Source organism: Loxodonta africana, chromosome 12 (genome assembly GCF_030014295.1).
Source record: "Loxodonta africana isolate mLoxAfr1 chromosome 12, mLoxAfr1.hap2, whole genome shotgun sequence".
Classification (NCBI taxonomy): domain Eukaryota; kingdom Metazoa; phylum Chordata; class Mammalia; order Proboscidea; family Elephantidae; genus Loxodonta; species Loxodonta africana.
This window is the reverse complement of record NC_087353.1, coordinates 26713765-26736898: the sequence shown is the minus strand read 5'-3', so window position 1 is coordinate 26736898 and position 23134 is coordinate 26713765. Positions and strand designations below refer to the sequence as shown.

Sequence of the window (23134 nt, the reverse complement as noted above, 5' to 3'; positions counted from 1 at the left end):
TTCCTGGGATTAGGATGTGGACATCCTTGAGGGACATTTATTCTGCCTGCTGTACATGGTAACCGTCATGTTGATCTAAAACATTACATTTGTTCTAAGTATGGTCATGTGTCATATAACGTCTGTTCCGGCAACGTCTGACTGCATATGTTACCGGAGAATACAGCCTCAGTTCTTGTCTTCGGTGTAAGAAAGAATTCAAACAAGCAAGGGGCTTTATTAGTTAAGAAAAAGAGGGTTAATAGCGAAAGTACACTTGACCAGAGAGCGTCAGGTGGATTGCTCAGACGGAGAGTCTGAGAGCCCTGATAGTTGTTTTCTTAGGGTTTTGTATGCTTTTTCTCTTACCTCTCCCTGTTAACGTTTAACAGCCAAGTCAGGGACCCCTATAGAGATGATTTCCTTGGCTTATTGTTTAATTATCAAGTTAGGGACCCCTATAGGGACTATTTCTTTGGCTTATATGGACCATCATATTGAGGAATGTCACCACCCCCTGTCTCTTTTCCTTCCCGAGTGTAAGCTCTCCCCCTCCCCCTTACACATATAGTCCATGGTCCCATAAGGTTTTAAGAGTTCAGAAATCACTATTGGAGAATGGAACGTAGTGGACATAACAGGACGTAGTGGATGCAACAGCTCTCTGTAAACAAACAACAGCTTTCTGTAAACAACACTTGTGTCTCATGTCTCTTATATACAAAGCGATTGCTCTACCAGGCATATAATGGTATAGTAAATTGTAAAGAGAGGTTCTTTGCCCCAGCAAATAATACAGTGTTCCCACAATGTCCAATCACATAACATCCTATTTCACAGAATATGTCATGGACATTAAACAACACATGATTATACTTGTATTGTGATGATGTCATGGTAATTATTGAGTAATTACATGATTTATTTATTTTTATTTATATATTAATGAATGATGTGTTATAGACAAATAGCCAAAGTAAGCCATCCTTCTATTAATGGCTAAAAGACTTTTAAAATTGAAAGACTGGGTCTTACTGTGTCTTTCAAGTAACTGAGATACTAAGAAAAAAGTAGAAGTAGACACTGAATCAAGAACTTCCCTTTTGCGGAACAAGTAGTATTTTTCTTTGATCAGAAGCAGATGTAGTCAATGTCATTTGTATTTAAAAGACTGCTAATTGTTAATGTATTGATGTTTTTCTCAGCATGTAATCTCTCAAATTAGTAAATGGAGAATTAGACTTTTAGCTGATTGCTTCAGGATTGGCAGGAGTTCCACATTATAAACCTTTTAAACACTATTAATCATGCATTTGTTTGGATGAAAAATAGTGCTTTTTAACATTTCAGGGTAGATTGACTCCTTCCTACCTTTGTCTGGTCACTGTAGCATTGTTAAGATGAATAGTTTTTTTTTCTTAATTAATCTAAATAAATACTTAAAATGTTTTGTCAAAGAAACACATGCATTGCATTGTTGGGCTATTATATTGGTAAAAAAAATAAACCATTGTTTGCTTTATAAATATTTCTGAAAGTTTAATCAATTAATGTACTATGATAGTTTTTCTTTCCCAAATACTGTTTTTTAAATGTTTCAGGGAGGAGCAATATGCTATATCTAGTGGAAAGGTTAAATAGTTTAAAAACCTAGTAAAATAATACCTCCTTGAACATATCTCCTAATGAAAAAAATTTGTGGTAGTGTCTATCATATTAAAAATATCCATAATACCTCATTGTATAACAGTTATGAAAGGAATACCCTTTTAAGACCTGTGGCTAATCTAAGAGACGCCCTTGGTAAGTTCTCTTTTATAGGCCCGAAGGTCCCTAACACCGTCAAATTAATGGCTTTGCCTCTCTAATTGGAAAAACATGGAATCGATAAACTGTGACTATTGAGTAAATTATTCTGAGACCTGTACATTTTTTTTTCAAAAATATAAATTCACATGTTTTAATAAGTGAAATATGTAGTGTTTCCAAAATTTATGTGAGAAGATTCTATCCCAAGTTGTTCCAACTTGTTAATCACTGTTGCTATGGAACAGGAGACTTCCCTGTTGTATTGCCGTCACGTCATATGGAATTACGAATGGCTTTTACTATCACAAGTCATTGCTGACCCAAAAGAGGTTATAGAAGAGATCACAGTATCTATCCATGTTAAGCAATTCTCTGGAAATGGTAAAGGACCTCTAAATATCCCCAGAGAAGTAGGTTTGGGGTTTAACCTAGAGGATTCCAAACTTTCTCAGTTCTTAGTCTCATTATGTCTTGTCTTTTCACTTTTCTTCCTTTTAACATTATTCAGGTGCTGCAGTGTGATTGGTACCATTCGTGATTCTGGGGAACAACCATGAACAAAAGAGCCAAGCTTCTTGTTCTCAGGGAGCTGACATTCTAGAGAGAAGTGGGTGGGCAGAAAACAAACAACTAAACAGATGAGCAAGGAAATCTAAGACTGTGTTAAGTGTTGTGGAGTCAGTAAAAATGGATGATGCAACAGAGTGGTAGGGCTCCTTTAGATTAAGCCATTGGATTTGTGATACTTAGAGTTTATGCTACAGAATATTCCCCTTAATTTTGTTCTGGCACTTATTGTACTTTGTTTCACATTTGAAAAGCCTCTCTCTACCTGGGTCCTAAATTCTTTGATGAAAGTCACCTATTTTTTATTTCCCTCCTGTATTCCTTATAGTGCTAAACACATAGACAACCCTCAATGATTATCTTAGTTACTTCTCTCTAAATTTTTGTTTGGAAAGTGAAGATAATTATGTTGTCTTTGTGACTGTGGCAGAATATTATAGGGAATGAAAAGGTGACATGATTCTGAGTATGTGAGAAAGTAGCAAAACCAGACCTTTTTTAAGAAACATTTTCTCATTCTCAGGGCAACATATGTTTACTTAAGAAAATTGTAAAATTCAAGAGTTAAAAGGATAACAAGTAAAATCATCTGTATAACTCTTCCTACCAGAGATAGTTCTTGCTGTCATTTTGTTGATATTCTTTAAACATATGTGCCTAACTCTGGTACTGAAAACTCAGAATTCACATGGTCCAGTAAGATTTCAGTTATCTAGAGCCTGTGTGCTGCCAACTTAAAAAAAACAAACCCATTGCTATCAAGCCAATTCCCATTCATAGCGACCCTATAGGACAGAGTAGAACTGCCCCCATAGGGTTTCCAAGGCTGTGATTTTCACGGAAGCAGACTGCCACATCTCTCCCATGGAGTGGCTGGTGAGTTTGAACTGCCAACCTTTTGGTTAGCAGCCGAGCACTTAACCACTGTGCCACCAGGGCTCCTGCTGTGAGCTTAAAAAACTTAGTAGGTGTTTAATACTTTTTTTTTTTTTTCTAATAAGTGATTTTTTCTTTTCCTAGTTCCCTTCTCCTGTTGCTGGGGATCCCTTGTTTTCAGTTCCCTTGGGTGAGCCGTTTAGGACTGCTGCTTCGGCCCTAGATTTCCAGTGGTTGTACTTTTGCTTTCTTTCTCCTGAGTTTCCTGGCCCCTCGTGTGGCTCTCTTGGACAGAACCTCAGTCAGTCCCTTTCTGGCCTTTCCTCACAGGCCCAGATTCAGTCCATGGGAAACACTCGTGCATCCTCTGTCCCAAAAGACTCTTATTACATGGGCCAATCTCAAAGCAGCTGCCTTTCCGTCTTCTGTTGGTAGCAGCTGATTAGACTTTGGATTTTTCAAATATGTGTCAGGCTTCAGTACACTGCGTCTCTCAAGCTCATATCTGAGTGTTGCCATTAGGCATGAGGCTACTGGGGGCCAGGGGGGTGTGGAACAGAGACTTACCTGAGTGTGCTCTTCCCCAAAGCTTGTCCCCTAATCTCCATCTGTTTTAACAGTCTCTCTTCAATAGACTGGAGGTGGAAGCCCACTGTTTTTGACCGCCATCTTTGTAGGTCCTGAATTAGAAGTGTGCTTTATTTTAGAAGGTATCTCATTTCTTGAAAAAGTTAGGATAAAATTAGTTATTGAATTCAAAAAATTTTATTTGATAAAATATTTGGAACAAAATAGTATTTCCTTTCACGTTTTTTGTTACTGACAAAGGTGGATTTTTATATTTGTGTATCTTCATATATAAAGACATATTTTAAAAGAGTCATTTGTCACTCTGTGCTCTGTTTTTAAGACCATGTACATTTTTGACTCATTTTTGCCATTTTTTTTTTTTTCAATCATAGGATGAAGTAAATGTTCCAGGCACCAAGTCTTCTGACCTGTTACACTGGACCACTGCTACCACCATGAAAGTTCTTTCCAGTACCACGACTACTACCAAGGCTGTGCTGCAAGCTGTCAGTGATGGACAGTGGTGGAAGAAGTCTTTAACTTACCTTCGACCCCTTCAGGTAGGCAATACTGCTGCTACTGCTTTTTATTTTTTTAAATCAGTTGTATGGTTTATATCGGCAGCAGTGCTCTTCAATTGTTTTCACTATTGTCACATTTTTTCTAGATTATTGAAATAATCTCTTGAGTACTCTTTGCCTCCCATCAGATAGGAAATGATTAGTCCATTTTATGTAATGTAACATACTCCCAGTTTAGGTAAGATTTGGTTTACATGTCAGAGTTAAAAAATTGGTGAGACAAAAAGGAAAATGATTTTATTGATGCTTACTCGCTTTTGCTGTACTTTTATAGGCCAGTAGTCCAGGAAGAGTGCTGGGAGCCAGTTTGGGGGGTCTGAGCAAAGAGAACAGTTTAACAGATTCATTCTTCCATTTTGGAAGCAGAGGTCAGGACAGGCAGTAGAGTGAGTTTTGCTTTCTTTGACATTTCAACCCATTGCTCCCTTGCTGTCTTCTCTGTATTCTCACGCTGAAATCCATTAGTGCTAACAATAAGCAACTAAGAGGAAAAAGAAACATAGGTCTTTTTACCAGTTCATCCCAAATATTCATTGAGTGTTGTTTTCATTCATTCATTAAGTGCTTACCAGGCATTTTCTTTGTGTAAATACCATGTTAGTCACTACAGGAATGCTTTAGTCTCATTTTCTTCCCCTGTGAAATTTATATTTCAGTGGGAGAAACAAACAGCATATTTATGTAATGTAATGGCAGGTGGTAATGAATATTATGAAGATAACTTAAGCAAGGTAAGGGAATAAGGAATGCTACTGGGAGAGTAAAATTCTTTTTAGATAGGGAAGTAATGTTTCTCAGAGAAGTTGTTTTGAGCCGAAACCTGATTGAGACAAGTAGAGCAAGTACAAAGCCCCTGTGGAGGAAACATGCCTGACATCTTTGTAGAACACAAAGGTGGCCAATGTGGTAGGAGCAGAGTGAGCAATGGGGAGAATGGGAGGTGATGAGATCATAGAGGTGGTCGAGAGACCATATAAAACCTTATAGACTGTGAAAAGAACTGCATATTTTATTCTGAGTAAGATGGACAGCTGTTGGAGAATTTTAGGCAGTACAGTTGTGTGATCTGACTTTACCTTTAATGAGATGAACTGTTCTGTGGAGAGCTGACGGTAGGCGGTCAGTAGTAGAAGCAAAGAGACAGATCTCTATTACAGTCCTCCAGGTGAGAGATGATGGTGGTTTGGACTAGAGTAATAGCAGTGAAGGAAGTGGGAAGTGGTTGGTTTAGGGGTATATTTTGTGGATCTGCTTCTGATCTGGATGTGGGCTATGAATGAGTGAAAGGGGAGAATGAAAGGGGAGAACCAAGGGTGATGGCCCAAACACTTGGTAGATGATGATGTCACTTACTGAGATGCTGTATGTTTATCTTTGGGGTAAGTCCATATATCTCTTATTGCTGTATATATCACACTGGATTATAGTTACTTTAATGTTTCACCTGTTGGACTTTGAAGTGTTTAAGGGTTTATGTTTTAAAGTGTTCAACACCATCCCTAATATATAAACCCCTCACTGTTGAGTCAATTCTGACTCATAGCAACCCCATAGGACAGAGTAGAACTGCCCCATGGGGTTTCCAGAGAGTACCAGATGGATTCAAACTGCCGACCTTTTGATTAGCAGCTGTAGCTCTTAACCACTACACCACCAGGGTTTCCATGCCTAATATATAGTTTTAATAAATATAGACTGAAATTTTTATCATCATCTGGAGTGAATTCATCGTTTTACCAGACTGTGGTTGGCATAAAATAAGTGCCCAGTAAACTTTGGAGGAATGGGTGAATGTGTTTTACTTGCTGTCCTAGTAAGGAGCTTTAGAATCTATTTGTAAAGAGCAAAACATAAAGATAATTAACCACACTAGGGATACTAAAGTACTTGCCAATGAGGAATGCTGATAACAAGTCTTAAAGGCATTCGTGTGGGTGTCAAAGATAAGTTGCATTGGACAATGTTAAACAGGCGAGAATGACTTTATTCAAATAATACTGTAATAGGGGAGAAAGACCAGAACTAAATACGAACTCAGCTCCATTGAAACAAAGGGCAGCAGGGCTTTTAAGGGCTAGGATAGACTAATGGCACATTACTGGAGGCTCTTGGCGGGGATCGATCAGTGGAAAGGGTGAGTGATTTATTAAGTTAGCAATTAGGGCTGTTTGGCTTGAGATCCTTTCTTTTGCTGTGATTAGGTTACCTGGATCCTGTAAGAATAGGGAGAGGGGAGGAGATGAGGCAGGAAGAAGCCTGTCTAAAGTTTAATGAAGTCTAGGGAAACATTAAGGCCATCTTGGTCATAACCTTGGTGGCATAGTGGTTAAGTACTACAGCTGCTAACCAAAGGGTCAGCAGTTTGAATCCGCCAGGCGTTCCTTGGAAACTCTATAGGGCAGTTCTACTCTGTCCTATAGGGTCTCTATGAGTCGGAATCAACTCAGTGGCACTGGGTTTGTTTTTTTTTTTTTTTTGGTTTTTTTGGTCATAACCTGTCTCATATATGGTCTCAAGATAGGCAATAGCTAGTCCTTAAGAGGACTTGACAGCACCATTTATCACACATAGTTCATCCTACGTTCACCTGGTAATTGGGACATCAGGAAACAGGTGTCTTTCCTAATTTACTTTATCCAAGGGAAAAATAAACTTCTCACATCTTATTGACAGGAGATGGTTTTGCAGCTTGGAGCAAGGTGCCAGCTGAAGTTAACCTCCTGCCCTCCTGCAGAACCTGAGAAAAGGGTGCTATCTTCCCTAATGATTGCATTTCAATGAGAAGGCTCCCAGGTTCTTGAGGAAACATTCTTGGGTTGGAAAACTGTCAAGGGATTTATTTAGGATTTATATACATACATTTCAAAAGGAGCCCTGGTGTTTCAGTGGTTAAGTGCCTTCAGCTGCTAACCCAGAGGTTGGCAGTTCGAACCCACCAGCGGCTGTCCAGGAGAAAGATGTGGCAGTCTGCTTCCATAAACATTTACAGCCTTGGAAACCCTATGGGCAGTTCTGCTCTGTCCTTTAGGATCACTATGAGTTGGAATCGATTTAACAGCAATTTTTTTTTTTTTTTTGATACACATTTTGAAAGGCACAGAGAAAAAATTTACAAGTTTTCTAAAATAAATGCTCTGAGAAAAGGAATCAGGAGATCTTTCCCTTTTTGCACCAGGGAAAACTTTTTCTTTTTTGAACTGTATTTGCCCGTACAGCATCCGTCTGTCTTATCTAAGTGATGTGGTAAAGGGTGATTCTGTGCAGTAAGTCATTTTTCCGAATACAAAGGGTGGGGTGAGGCGGGGGCAGGGAGAAGTATTTCCTAGTCTGTGCTGTTTTCCAGGATCACAGCGGTCAGGTAAAATTCAACATTGTCACAGGTGATAGTTGTGGAGGAGGTGGGAATAATGAAAGGGGCCCAGTCACGTTGCCTTGGTCTTGCCTGGATCTGTTAAGGTTTCAGCAGGTGAGGCCTGAGCTGGGCCTGGAAGGACAAGTAGGATCTAACCAGGTAGTCATGTCTGTGAATAAGAACAGCAGAAGATAACGTTTTAAAACACATTTGGGGCCAGATTGTGGAACACCTTAAATGTTATACCACATCGTTTAGATTTTATGCTGTTGGCTGTTTGCATTGTTCAAAGCTACTAAAGGCTTTTTTGAGCAGGGAGGCAGCATGTACAAAATGATGTTTAGAATGATTACCCTGACTGCTGTATAGAGAAGTGGCCATGCGTATGACACCGATTGATGCAGTGTTCCTGATTCATTGATGTCAGAGTGACTGGGAAAACCACAAGGCCCTGCAGGGTGGGGTTCAAGTGCTATTCTCTGAATGTAGCTCTTAGCCTTACATTCTCTGCTGGGTATCTGTGTCACTCTGACACTCTCCTTAGTTCACAGAAAGCTATTCAGTGTCTCCAGAAATTAGCCTCTCTCTCTGTCTTTCTCAATTTTCCTTTATTCAATGTTCTTCACTTCACTCTATTTAGGGGCAAGAATTTGGTGATGCGTCTCAAATTGGAAATGTAGCCAATGAAGATCTAGAAAAACAAGGCTGTCACCCATTTTATGAATCTGTTATCTCTAATCCTTTTGTCACTGAGGTAAGGACAGTGTGCCTAAGCATAAGATTAAACTGTTATGCTGTTGTGAGCATTTAAATAAACAAACAAACAAACAAATAAAACAAACAGGAAATTTACCGAAAATGTACTTTTTTTTCTTGGGTCTTGTTTGTTTTATGCATTGGTTTTCTGTCATTTGTTTCACATTTATTATGACATTTCATGAGATTAAAATGTATTTAAAGTTTTATGTAAAATAATATACTTTAGTAATAAAACCTGTTGCCATTGAGTTGATTCTGACTCATAGTGACCCTGTAGGACAGAGTAGAACTGCCCCACTGGGTTTTCAAGGAGCAGCTGATGGATTCAAACTACTGACCTTTTGGTTAGCTGCTAAGCTCTTAAGCACTGTGCCACCAAGGCTCCAATTTAGTAGTAAGAGGTTATTCAGGTTACCAGAAGACAGAAAATGGTGTTTTTTAATATATGTTCATAGAAAAAAAATTGAATATATGTTCACCACCCTACTAAATGGTGTAACTGCCTCTTTTGTCTAGTCTGAAGGAACCTATGACACCAATCAGCATATACCAATAGAAAGCTTTGCAGAAGTATTGCTGAGAACCGGAAAACTGGCAGAGACAAAAACTGAAGCAGAAGCATTTCCAACAACAGAAGGTGAGAAAGCAGGGTCTAGTTCCTTGACAGTGTGTGACCGGTATTAGGAGAACAATAAGTAAGCAAGTATGAATGAATAAGAGTGGGGGGAGGGGCGGGTACTTTCCATCATTTTGAATCACTTAATACCATCCATCATTTGTTTGTTCATTCATTAAAAAAAAAAAAAAAATGTATTGAGTACGTACTATTTTCAGGATATTTACTAATACTGAGGCATTAAAAGGATAAATAATATAAAATTCTTGTGCTTATGTTGATAATCATGTAAAGTGATTTTCAGTGAATGATACAGAGTAAAGTGTTCAATATGTATTCATTTCTTTCCTGCTTTTATAGGTTTAATAAGAACATAAGTATTTAAATCACAGAACATAGATGCATAGTGCATCTTAAAAATTTTCTTCATGGTGGCATATCTTTCAGTGTAGAATTTTTTGAAAAGAAGTCAACGTATGCAAGTTTAGCAAAGACAGCTTATCGTTTGCACTATCTTTTTCTTTGGCCCCATTACTTTTTTTTTTTTTAAAGTTTCAGTGTGGTTTCCTTGACTGCTTCCTTTCAGATCTCTGTCTGCTCTACTATCATTAGTAAATTTCTCAAAATTCAAAGGCTGCTAAAGCTCTAGTTATTTTGTCTATATTCCAGGCATCATTAAGAAGTAAAAGGAGGGAGGGAAAAACAGCTTTATTGGAAGTCTTATCCATAATTTTACTTAAATATTATTGGCCTCCCTTAACTGCCAGTAAGCCTGGACTACGCCGTCTTTCATCTGAGCACATTGCTCTCTGGAATAGAAGTCGAGTTCTATTGTGGAAAAGAAAGGGAAAATATGTACTGGGAATAGAATTACCATTTTTTTCTGATGCTCTAAATTATTTTTAGATATTTTTTCTTTCAATTAATGCTTATTTGCAGTTGAGAAGAGGGGAGGCAATTACCACCTCTCCATGCTCTCTACAGGGCCTCTTCAGTGGCCGTTAAGTTTTTCTTCATTTCTGAGATGCATGCTTTTTTACATCTTAATCATTTCTGAAATCAGTATATCTCACAGTTGATGTATACATTTATTTTCTCTCCAGAAAGGTGTTGTTGAATTCGTGTACATCTTACAATTGATACTGAGTATTTATAAAGAGTACAGTTGCATTGTTGCTCCCCCTTTCAATTTTTTTATTACTTTTTCAATTTTAATATAATATCAGTTACCTATGCATTAGATTATGATTATCAAGGTAGTTTGTACAGGTAGAACCTGAGACCTTAAAGAAAACATTGGGGTAGATGTGGAAGCATTACCTGTTGATTGACATAATAATGGGTCGAGTTAACAACCAGGAAGTTTGCAAAAATTAGGTCATATAACATTTTCCTTTATTATTTACCTTGGAAGGTATGGAAACCTTGGTGACGTAGTGGTTAAGTGCTGTGGCTGCTAACCAAAAGGTCGGCAGTTCGAATCTGCCAGGCACTCCTTGGAAACTCTATGGGGCAGTCCTACTCTATCCTGTAGGGTCACTATGAGTTGGAATCAGCTCGACGGCAGTGGGTTTTTGGGTTTGGAAGGTACGCATATGTAAATATGAATATCTCCAATATAGGAATTCATAAAAAGGTAAACTAAAGGAACTATGTGGTAAAAGTCTGAAAGATGGATGCCATCTCAGAGTAAACCCTTTCAAACTAATTTCCACAGCTTATTAAGGTTTTTGATGTTTCCAGAGTTGCTTTTGAAGAGAGGTAGAGAGTACTTGATCATCAGGCCCTATTGAGGCCTCCCATTTCTTAGGTCCCTAGAGTACTTGACCATCTTTACTTAGAAAAAGCATCAAAATGATCTTGAAAAATAAAGCAAGTTGCCTGGTTTTCTTGAGGAGCTGTGTGAAGTAAGGGAAGCATTACTTGATAGTGAATCAACGGATCTCCCTCCAGTTCCCTGTATAACCCTGTGTACATTATTCATTGAAGGGATGGCCACCGAGCACCTGTGAGCTAGGTACCATGCTAGGAACTTAGAATATAAAGTTGAAGAAGACATGGTCCCTATCTCCAAAGGGCTTACAGTCAAGATGGTGAGACAGACAAATTTGCATGTCACAAGGGCTGTGATAGGCAAACGCGAGAGTCAGTGCAAGCTGAGTGAAAAGGTGGTGTGAGTAGAGTTTCTGGAGCTGGAGTTTGACCTGGGTTTTGAAGAACGAATAAGAGTTATCTAGATGAAGAAAACAGGGAAGTTAGGAGAAAGGTGAATCAGGAGAAGAAGAATGGACATATGTTAACAAGAAGGCATAAAATTCACGGTAGCAATGAAGATAAAACATCATGATTTTTCAGGAATTTGTGAATTATAACTAGTGAGGAGTGAGGAAATGGGGCAAATGTAGGCAGAGGAAGAAATACAAGGCTTGTGTGCCAAGTTAAATCCTTTGAACCGTCTACTGAAAGCTGTAGAGATTTCAAGCAGAAGACTATTATTCAGTTTTTTCTTTAATTCAGTTTCCATATCAGTAAAATGGGCATAACAGCTTGTGTGTTCCTTCACAGGACTGTTGCTCTCTAATTACATCATGGCGGAGGTCCCCCTTTTGCACCTTTGCTCAGACTAATCCTGGCCTGCATTACCTTCCTTGCTACCAACTTGTACTTAACCTGTTGCTCTTGAGTCGATTCTGACTCCTGGCAATCCCATAGGACAGAGTAGAACAGTCCCATAAGGCTTCCAAGGCTATAGGTCTTAACAGAAGCAGACAGCTACATCTTTCTCTCACAGAGTGGCTGGTAGGTTTGAACTGCCAACCTTTAGGTTAGCATCCAAACGAGCACTTAACTACTTACACCACCAGGGCTTCTTACCTTGCACTTAGGTCAATTCAACTAAGATTTCACCTTGTTTTCAGGCCTAACTTAGTAGTTTCCATCCTGGTTACATGTTACAATCATGTTATTGTTGATGTTGTTGGCTGCTGTGCAGTTGGCCCCAGACTCATGGTGACCCTGTGCACAATGGAACAGATCACAGCCCAATCCTGCGCCGTGTCCGTGATCAGACTGTTGTGGTCCATAGGTAGAATCAAGTAGGCCATTTTTAAGAAATACAGAAGCATGAGCTCCGTTGCAGACCACTTATTTCAGAATCTCTAGAGTGGGACAAGTATCAAATATTTTTTTAGAGTTCCTTAGGCGATTCTGTTGTGAAACCATGATTAACGCCCTTTGGAACGTTTCCCTGATGCTATTAGATTTTCCCCAGCCATCAGGATCCATTCTTCAAACTGTGAGACACTTTCTTACCTGGCAGTTGGAGAAAGTTAGGTGTACTTTTTAAGCCTACATCTGGTTTCTTCAATTTGAAAAACAAACCCTGAATGCCATATCTATTTTCTAAAACTTTTTCTGCAACTTGGGGGTTGCAGAAGTATGTATATCATCCTTTGTAGTGTCTGTGAGACTTTAAAGGGAGCCATAGGGGTTTTCTCTCTGTCCAAGTGTTTCTTCGAATTGCCTTTTCTGACAATCAGATATTAATATTCCGCCAAGGGAAAGAATATAAACCCATTAAAGAATTTAAAAATAATTTCAAATATTATTTTTAAATTCTTTAATTTTTGGAACACTATTGCTATGAGTTGGAATCAACTCGAGAGCAATGGGTTTGGTTTTGGGGTTTTACTATGTATATTAAGAAAGGAATTTTTTTAAATTTAGAGATGTTTCTAACATTTGAATTTATAATTATAAAGTATTTCCACATAAAATACACTATCATATTTGCTACCTTTCGGTAATGCTAATATATCTGAAATAGATATCTTTAGGTATTTTATAATATAAAGTACTAGTCAGAAACGTCTCAAAATTGAAGACTGACAGGCTAAATGACCCAAATTAAAAATCATGTTAAAAATGTGCACGTTAACTTTGCTTCAGAAGTAGGTCGTAATGCAAATTAAACTTCCCAACATGATCAGACTCTTTAAAATTTTTTAATAAAATTGATGAAAAGATTTTTATGGAGACTAGCTGAAGAAAATTGATCATTATTTATTTAGCTAAATGAATGATTTAATGGCTAATGATTTCCAAATCAATAACATGGGCAGCTTTCCTCTGTGAATTTAGTTCCGGAATTAAATTTATGATAGAGTGCTTCCAGAGGCCCTTATTTTGCACAGAATTAGTGCTTGGAAGCTTAGGCATAGATTTCATCTGATTTTGACTGTGTAAACTTGTTTAGAAAATGCATTGTATTCAGGCTTTGAGAACCAGCATTGCAAATTAAATTCATACACATTGCTAAACGTAAGGCAGGGTTTTTTCGTTTGTTTGTTTAATGTATCTTAAACGGTAAAGATCCCTCGTGGTGAAGTGGTTAAGCACTCACCCGCTAACAGAAAGATCCCTGGATGGAGCCCACCAGCAGCTCCACTGAAGAAAGATGTGGCAGTCTGCTTCTGTAAAGATTACAGCCTTGGAAACCCTATGGGGCAGTTCTGTTCTGCCCCATAGGGTCGCTATGAGTCGGAATCAACTCAATGGCAGTGGGTTTTTGGTTTAAAGTCACTATGACTCAGTCTGCAGCCAGCGTGACATCTGATGGGTCTCTGTGAAACCGTTTTTGGTCTGTCTCTCTCATCTCCTCTATGATAATTTTGTCAAATTACATTACATGGTTTGTAAATTCAAAGATCCAGAAGCTTCCTGTGTGGAGTTTGATTTCTACTTTGCAAGAATCCTTTAATCTCTGTGAGGGCTACTGAAAAAGATCTGATGGCAAGAGGTGGAATGGGGATTGATTCTCCCCCATCGGTTTCCTTTAACAATAGAGTTGTTAGAAGGGCTCTGGGATAGACCCTGGCATTGTAGAGATAAACAAACTGTGATCCTTGAGTGGGAGAAAAAGGTGGCATGAGATAACTTCCAACAACAAATTCTGTTAAGGATTAGGGCAGGGGCACGATCCTTTTCCTTTTCAACCAGGGGAAGATATGGGATGGTAGTATACTTGAGGCCTGTGATGCTTTCAGTCTTGGAGCAGCCAGGAGGTCATGGGCTTGTTGGAGCCAGAAACTCAACTGGCTGCAGTGCTAGAGAGGAGGTCTATTTGTCCAGAAGTACCTATCCCGGAGCTTGCTTTGGGGAATAAATAACTGACAGGCAGCATGAGTATTTGACACAGTTATCAGAAAGGTTTTTTTTTTTTCTGTTTTTTTCACCCAATGTTTTATCAAGAAATTTTTCAAATACACAGAAAAGTTGAAAAAAAAATTCTGTAGTATAGCCCTGTATCTCCTCCACCTAGTTTCTACTGTTAACTTTTTACTAAACTTGCTGTAATATATCTGTCCGTCCCTGTAGCTACCAAATTTATTTTTTGACACATTTCAAAGTAGGGTAGTAGCAGACATCCCTGAACACTGCACTATGCATAACTTTAACTGCAGTTAGTATTTGTTACTTTTTTATGATGTAAAATTTACATACAATGAAATGCAAAAATCTCAGTATACCACTGGATCCCTTCTGATAAATGCAACCCCTGTGTAACCCTGACTCCTGTTAAGATGCAGACGTTATCATTATCCCAGAAAGTTTATACTTCTTCCCAGTAAACATCCCCCTTATACTTCCTGGAAGGCAATCAGTATTGATTTTTTTTTCCCCACTGCAGATTTAGTTTTGACTATTCTAGAACTTAATTAAATGGAGTCATGCAATATGTATTCTCTTGCACAAAATTTAAAGTGGAAGCTTTGAGATTCGTATATTCCATGTGTTGTTAGTTTTTTTTTTTAGTTATTAATGAGTAGTATTCAGTTGTATCATACAGCACATTTTATTTATCCGTTCTCTTGTTAAGGGACACCAGGGTTCCCAGCTTATGGCTACTGTGACACGTCCGCTATGAACTCTTTTCCACAAGTCTTTTTGTGGACGTCAGTTTTTATTTCTCTTTGGTAGAGTCTAAGAGTGAAATTGCTGCGTCGGAGATTCTTTGTTTGCTTAGTTTTATAAGACACTGGCAGAGCTTCCTTACTTTCCAGCTCTCATGTTTGTTTGTTTGTTTTTTTCTGCGATATTGAAGACCGCAGGTTTTTTCTCTTGAGTTTTTTCTGGCCATTGTGGAACAGACAGGGCCCTACCTCAGTACAAAAGCTGTGAAAATGGGAATCTCACCAGTGCCATTCATTCTTCCAAATGACAACTACACTCCAGTTTTTGTCTTTTTTTGGTAGTCTGCAGTGGCTTCTGATGTTTGCTTTTTATATTTTTATTCAGAGTTTTTAGCTTAAGTTTTATTCAGAGTTATTTTTATTCAGAGTTTCTAGTTTTCATCTGCCGGAGGGTTGCTCCAATAAAAGAAAGCAATCATAGAAGAATTAAAGTACAGTTAGTAGTCTGGATTTCACTGGTTTCATCAGGTGACAGTGGGACTAAAGTCTGAGCCATACTTTCCCTGAAAGGGGATATCGAAAGCCATAGTGCCTTTTACTTTGGATTAATTTTTGAGTAGTCAGCTTATATGAATAAAGACTTACCTTTGACGGGAATTTGGGACTTTCCCCAACTTTAAAAGGTTTCCTTCATCTTGGGAGGTTGAAATAGACCTCAAGAAGCCTCTAGGGAAATGGACCAAATGGATCTTCAAGTGGGAGAATTACTCCAGCTAAACAGCAATTATGATGGAAATGTAAGGACTAGGGTTAAAGTGGGGATTTAAAAAACGCATGGCTGGAAAAACATACCTTGCTCAGGGATAGGAAGACTTAGCATTGTAAAAATGTCTCTTCTACCAAAAGCCATCTATATATACAATGCACTTCCGATCCAAATTCCAACGACATTTTTTAATGTGATGGAGAAACAAATCACCAACTTCATATGGAAGGGAAAGAAGCCCCGGATAAGTAAAGCATTACCGAAAAAGAAGAACAAAATGGGAGGCCTCACTCTACCTGATTTTAGAACATATTGTATAGCCACAGTAGTCAAAACAGCCTGGTACTGGCACAAAAACAGACACGCAGACGAATGGAACAGAATTGAGAATCCAAATAGAAATCCATCCACATACGAGCAGCTGATATTTGACAAAGGCCCAGTGTCAGTTAATTGGGGAAAAGATAGTCTTTTTAACAAATGATGCTGGCATAACTGGATATCCATCTGCAAAAAAATGAAACAAGACCCATACCTCACACCATGCACAAAAACTAACTCCAAATGGATCAAAGACCTAAATATAAAATCTAAAACGATAAAGATCATGGAAGAAAAAATAGGGACAATGTTAGGAGCCCTAATATGTGGCATAAAAATATACAAAACATTATAAAGAATGTAGAAGAAAAACAGATAACTGGGAGCTCCTAAAAATCAAACACCTATGCTCATCCAAAGACTTCACCAAAAGAGTAAAAACACTCCCTACAGACTGGGAAAAAGTTTTTAGCTATGACACTTCTGATCAGTGCCTGATCTCTAAAATCTACATGGCACTGCAAAAACTCAACTGCAAAAAGACAAATAACCCAATTAAAAAATGGGCAAAACATATGAATAGACACTTCACTAAAGAAGACATTCAGGTAGCTAACAGATAAATGAGAAAAAGTTCACAATCATTAGCCATTAGAGAAATGCAGATCAAAACTACAATGAGATTTCATCTCACTCCAACAAGGCTGGTATTAATCCAAAAAACACAAAATAATAAATGTTGGAGAGGCTGTGGAGTGATTGGAACACTTATACACTGCTGGTGGGAATGTAAAATGGTACAACCACTTTGGAACTCAATTTAGTGCTTCCTTAAAAAGCTAGAAATAGAACTACCATATGATCCAGCAATCCCACTCCTTGGAATATATCCTAGAGAAATAAGAGCCTTTACACAAACAGATATATACACACCCATGTTTTTTGCAGCACTGTTTACAATAGCAAAAAGATGGAAGCAACTAAGGTGCCTATCAACGGATGAATGGATAAATAAATTATGGTATATTCGCACAATGGAATACTACGCATCGGTAAGGCACAGTGAGGAATTTGTGAAACATTTCATAACATGGAGGAACCTGGAAAGCATTATGCCGAGTGAAATTAGTCAGTTGCAAAAAGACAAATATTGTATAAAACCACTATTATAAGATCTTGAGAAATACTTTAAATTGAGAACACATTCTTTTGTGGTTACAAGAGTGGGGAGGGAGGAACGGTGGGAGAGGGCTATTTACTGATTAGGTATTAGATAAGAACTACTTTAGGTGAAGGGAAAGACAGCACACAATACAGGGGAGATCAGCACATTTGGACTAAACCAAAAGCAAAGCAATTTCCTGAATAAATTTAATGCTTCGAAGGTCAGCAAAGCAGGGGCAGGGGTTTGGGGACTGTGGGTTCAGGGGTCATCTGAGTCAATTGGCAAAATAAAATCTATTAAGAAAACATTCTGCATCCCACTTTGAAGTGTGGTGTCTGGGATCTTAAACGCTAGCAAGCAGCCATCTAAGATGCATCAATGAGTCTCAACCCACCTGGACCGAAGGAGAATGAAGAACACCAAGGGCACAAGGTAATTATGAGCCCAAGAGACAGAAAGGGCTACATGAACTAGAGACTACATCATCGTGAGACCAGAAGAACTAGATGGTGCCCAGCCACAACCGATGACTGCCCTAACAGGGAACACAACAGAGAACCCCTGAGGGAGCAGGAGAACAGTGGGTTGCAGACCCCAAATTCTCATAAAAAGACCAGACTTAATGGTCTGACTGAGACTAGAAGGACCCCGGTGGTCATGGTCCCCAAACCCTCCTGTTGGCCCAGGACAGGAACCATTCCTGAAGCCAACTGGTCAGACGTGGATTGAACTGGACAATGGGTTGGAGAGAGATGCTGATAAGGAGTGAGCTGCTTGCATCAGGTGGACACTTGAGACTGTGTTGGCATCTCCTGCCTGGAGGGGAGATGGGAGGATAGAGGGGGTTAGAAACTGGCAAAATAGTCATGAAAGGAGAGACTGGAAGGAGGGAGCAGGCTGACTCATTAGGAGGAGAGTAAACGGGAGTATGGAGTAAGATGTATATAAGTTTATATGTGAGAGACTGACTTGATTTGTAAAGTTTCACTTAAAGCACAATAAAAATTATTAAAAACCGTGTTACAAAAATATTATAAATCTTTATAGATACAAACTATATTTGCAATGAAATAAAAGCCATTGAAGAAAAGTAAAAAAAAAAAAACATAAAACATGGCAATTTTGCAATAGCTATGAAAATTACAGTTGAATGTATTGTTTGACCTAGTAATCCTGCTTCTAGGCATTTATCTTATGAATGTGTTCACTCATATTAAGACATGGCATATGTTCATGCAGCACTGCTTGTGATAACAGAAGATTGTCAATAGCCTGATGTTTAAGGGAAAGATTCCTATCATATTTTGGTTCTATATCCTTTCTTTGCGGACTAACTGCCTTTCTGAGCCTACGTAAAACTGAGATAACAGTAGCTCTCTTGGAAGATTTTTTTGACACTTAGATGTTCATGACAAACATCTACCTCATTTCTGGCTCATCAGAGTAGACATTTCAAAAATTATGGATATTTTTATAATAAAATTAATTTATCATCATAATTATTAGGATATAAAGGTATGCAATGACAGAGTGTTTGTAACATAAGTAAGTTCATTGTGAGACTAATTTGGCTGATGTATAGACCAGAAACTGTTGTTGTTGTTGCTAGGTTCTGTGGAATTGGTTTTGACCCATAGTGACCCTGCATATAACAGAACGAAACACTGCCCAGTTCTGTGGCATCCTCACAATCGCTGTTATGCTTGAACCCATTTTTGCAGCCACTGTGTCAATCTGTCTCGTTGACGGTCTTCCTCAGGAATAATGGTAATTAAAAGCACAAATTAAGGTTGACACAGATTTATGAAGACCTTGAGTGCCAAATAAGGAGTTTTAACTTTGGTCATTTAGGGGATGAGGAACCAATAGGTTTTCTGTGTGTTTGTTTTTGTCTTTGTTTTTTTTTAAGCTGGAAAATGACACGATTACATAGTGTTTGATTTAATATGGAACTGCTTTTTGAAGAATGGATTGGAAGGGGGAAGACAGCAGCAAGTAGAGGAGGGCAGTTGTTGAAGGAGTCCAGTTTTTAAACATTGAATGCCTAAATGAGAGTTTATGGCAATGAAAATAGAAAGTATGTTTGAAACAGTTTTTTGGAAATAATTCAACAGGATTTGATGACTATTTGATTATTGGGAGGAAAAGAAAGGATAATGTCCAAGATGGCATAGAGGTTTCAAATTTGGCTCATTGGGAGAATAATATACTATTTTTAGAAATATGAAAGATATAGGTAAAGAATGATTAATTTGGGGAATATTTTAGTGGCAATATTTAACAAGTGTCTGGTAGTATAAATCTTGGGAGATGGGTCAAGCCTAGAGATAAAAGATTGGGAAAACCCACTAGTGTGACAGTTAAAATTAAGGACAGAGGTGAGCTCTCCAGCAGAAAGAATATGAAATGGTGTTAATAGATGATGGTGAAATAACCTAACATTATACCCACATTGAACAATCAAGGAGGAGTTAGAAGATCTGATGACATAAACAGAGAAGAGGATCATTTGGGGAACAGTTACTGGAAAACTCAGTGTCCTTGAAGCCCACAGAGAGAATATCTAGCGGTACCTAGTTCTACAGTGAGAAGAAGAAGAGAGAAAAGGCCACTGGTTTTGGTGACCATTGGAGGGAGAAATCAGTTAGGACAGAGGGATGGAAGCCTGTTTTTAGGGTCTTGCGGAAAGAATGAGTGTCAAGGTTGTAGATGCAGTTGGGGCAAACCCCTTATTGAATTTTAGCAATGAAGGAAAGGAGAGGACTGTTGAATTTGTTAGAATGGATAGGTGTCAGGGAAGAGTCGTTTTTCCCAAGACTAGGGGATTCGTTTGTGTGTTGGCACAGGGCAAATAGAAAAAAAGGACTTTTTGTAACTTGAAATCTTCTTTTGTTTAAAAAAAAAAAAAAACTTCTCCCATAAAGAGGTTATGAGGAATCATGAATTCAAGTGATTGTTGAGGGCTCAGTGAAAAGAAGCTAACGATAATATGGTCGTGGAAGTATATCACATAATCAGGTGGGACTGTTTAAGTCTGCTGTTTTCTTCTTAGCGAAATTAGTCTACATGCTTAACTGCAGTGATTGTTAATTCATTAATAATTATGATTTATATAAAACAGAAGGTAATTGCCTCTGCTACCGCTGTGGTCTTTAGTAAGGGAAGAACCTATTATCCATCATTTTTAGGGGGGAGATTAACTGAAGAACGGAAATAGCTAAAGGAAATCATTTGATTCCTCAAGTCTGAAGTTTACAGAGAGAGGAAGGGAGCTTACTGAGTAGTTTCTATATGCTAGAGGGATACTGTGCATTTTACATACTTTGTTTAATACTAATTTACATATGAGGAAAATAAGACTCAGATCCACAATCCAAAATGCTTCAGAAACAGAAAGGATTGTTGGTAATTTGTTTGGCCTCAAAACCTGAAGGAAACTTCTGTGAGGATGTTTGTTCCCTCAATTAGTGTGTGTATGCAGCAGAAATATTAATATCTTTGATTATGGGCTACTCCTAGATCATATGGTGGGTATCGTGTAATAGATGACATATGTACAGCATTAAAAAAAAGAAAAATAGTTGCCATGGAGACCCCGTGTTTGTCAGAGTAGAACTGTGCTCCCCAGCTTATATCAGTGGCTGGTTTTTTGGAAATAGATCGCCAAGCCTTTCTTCCAAGGCATCTCTGGGTAGACTTGAACTGCCAACTTTTGGTTAGCAGCCAAGTGCATTAACGGTTTGTACCATCCAGGGACTTCCATGTACAGCATAACTTCCTAAAAATAAAAATTCTGAATACTGAAGCACAAAGTCACACAGTAAATTAGTGATGGGCTGGAGCTTTGATCCCCTCTCAGGCCTTTCTGTTGCTAAGACAGTTTCCTTCCCGCAGTGGCATTCTGCCTGATTTTGTAGAGCAGAGAGTCGTTGTGTATTTATAGATCTTGTCTTAGGTGTGTATATGAAATAAAGCCTATGGGATACTATTCCCTTGGAGAACACATTTGTAGGTAAGGGTGATGGTTTTTAATGCTTGGTAAAAATAACAATGATAATCCTTTAGATTTCTCTGTCAGGGCAGTTTTTGTCATTACTTTTAGCTCATGGAGGGTAACTGTCTATTTGTTTCTCTTTTGCCTGAGATATGCTTTGTATTCAATTATGTATGTTGAAGAAATGCTAGTGAACATCTTGTATATCTATGGAATAATACAACTGCTTTTCAGATGAATCTCCTGGAACTTATACATCCAGTATAAGATCCTCCCCTTCAAATATAACTCTTGAGGACTGTGCATTTATTCCAGCTATGTTACCATTGCTCTTTTTTGTTGTTTTTGTTTTCTGGTTGTTTTTGTTTCCTTCATGGTCTACAGCATAGTCTTGAAAATCTTCAGTGGTAGCATATTTTCCTCCTTCGAGGGTGCTTTGGTTTTTGGAAACAGACAAATGCACGTTAAATGATGGGAAAAATCAAGTCAGTACTATGATTAAAAAAAAAAAAAAAACTGTGACCGGAGATTTTCAGTAATAGGGCTGATTTTCCCAGATGGGGCTTAGGGTTAGGTCCTCTGATGTGGAAGACTCCTGAGGGTTTTCTTTGAAGAGATAGTATGAATTTTGAAGAGTAGGTTTAGATATGCTTGTTTCAAACTTGGCTCTTTTGGACATGAAGAAGGGGAGTTTTCTGAAGAGAATTAAAATGGAGGGGAAAGGAAATCTAGCTGAGGAGACAGTTGGAAGTCGTAGAAGATTATAAGAAAGAAAACAGAGAAAAATTATTAGTATATGAAATAGCTGCCTTCTTCCCCCTCCAAAAAAGGATCCTGAAGGTCTGTTAGGAAGATACAGGATGGTAGAATATATATTATACCCAAAAACCCAGTGCTATTGAGTTGTTTCCGGCAGACTTGAGTCAAAATGTAAGCCGTGTGTGTGTGTATCTGCATGTGTATTTTCGTTTTTTGAACTGTAAGTAAATCTTTCTCAAATAGTGCATATAGTTCAGCAAATTAAGCTTACATGTATTCTCATACTTTATCTTTTGGCATCTAAAATTTACACCTTCATCCTTTAGTTTTTAGTAGTCTTCTAGGGTGTATTTGACAATCTTATACCTCTTTTTTGCTCTCAGACTTATTTGCGCAAATTTGATTTGGACCTTTCGCATTGTATTTTTAAATTATTTATTTAGGGGCTTTCTCTTCACCAAGCCTGTTTATTCCTAAAGGGCAGGGACTCTTAATTCTTTCTTATCTTAGGTCAATGTCTGGTTCAGAGAAGGTTCTCAGTCAGATTGACTGGAGGAATTCATTTGGAATGGACCTGGAAACTAGTAACTTTCGATTAGAAAGTATTTTTAAAACTGTGCAATTCCTTAGGAGGCCTGAGGCTGACTGGTGGTCCGTTTGGTTTGTAAGGTTTGGAGAACACAAAGGAAAGGAGTATTTAGAGAACTGATAATCTCTTTTTACAGTCACGGTGGAATAAGCCCTTTTTTTCTCCCCATGTGAACCATTCACAGGAAATTTTGAGTTCTAGGCTGGCTGTTCCTAACCCCAGCCCCATCCCTACCACCCAGATTATCAGCTAAACTCAGATTATATAAATGACTTATATATTATAGGAAATCCTGGTGGCACAGTGGTTAAGAGCTACGGCTGCTAACCAAAAGGTCAGCAGTTCGAATCCACCAGGCACTCCTTGGAAACCCTATGGGGCAGTTCTGCTCTATCTTATAGGGTCGCTATGAGTCGGAATCGATTCAACGGCACTGGGTTTTGTATATTAGCCTAAGTAAGACACTATTAAGAACCTAAGTGGCACAGTTTGCACTCAACTACTAACCTAAAGGTTGGC

General features: G+C 38.3%; 1 protein-coding gene across 9 annotated transcripts in view; it reads left to right on the top strand.

The window, feature by feature from the left end:
- The window catches only part of NBAS (NBAS subunit of NRZ tethering complex), a 449992-nt gene that overhangs the window by 253296 nt on the left and 173562 nt on the right, over positions 1 to 23134 (top strand). For 8 of the 9 annotated variants that reach the window (XM_064295047.1, XM_064295045.1, XM_064295049.1 and 5 more), the window contains 3 exons: positions 4194 to 4361; positions 8375 to 8488; positions 9010 to 9130. In XM_064295047.1, the coding sequence (XP_064151117.1) occupies positions 4194 to 4361; positions 8375 to 8488; positions 9010 to 9130 (403 nt within the window). The remainder of the gene's footprint in view (positions 1 to 4193; positions 4362 to 8374; positions 8489 to 9009; positions 9131 to 23134) is intronic. The other variant, XM_064295042.1, reaches the window with a different exon arrangement.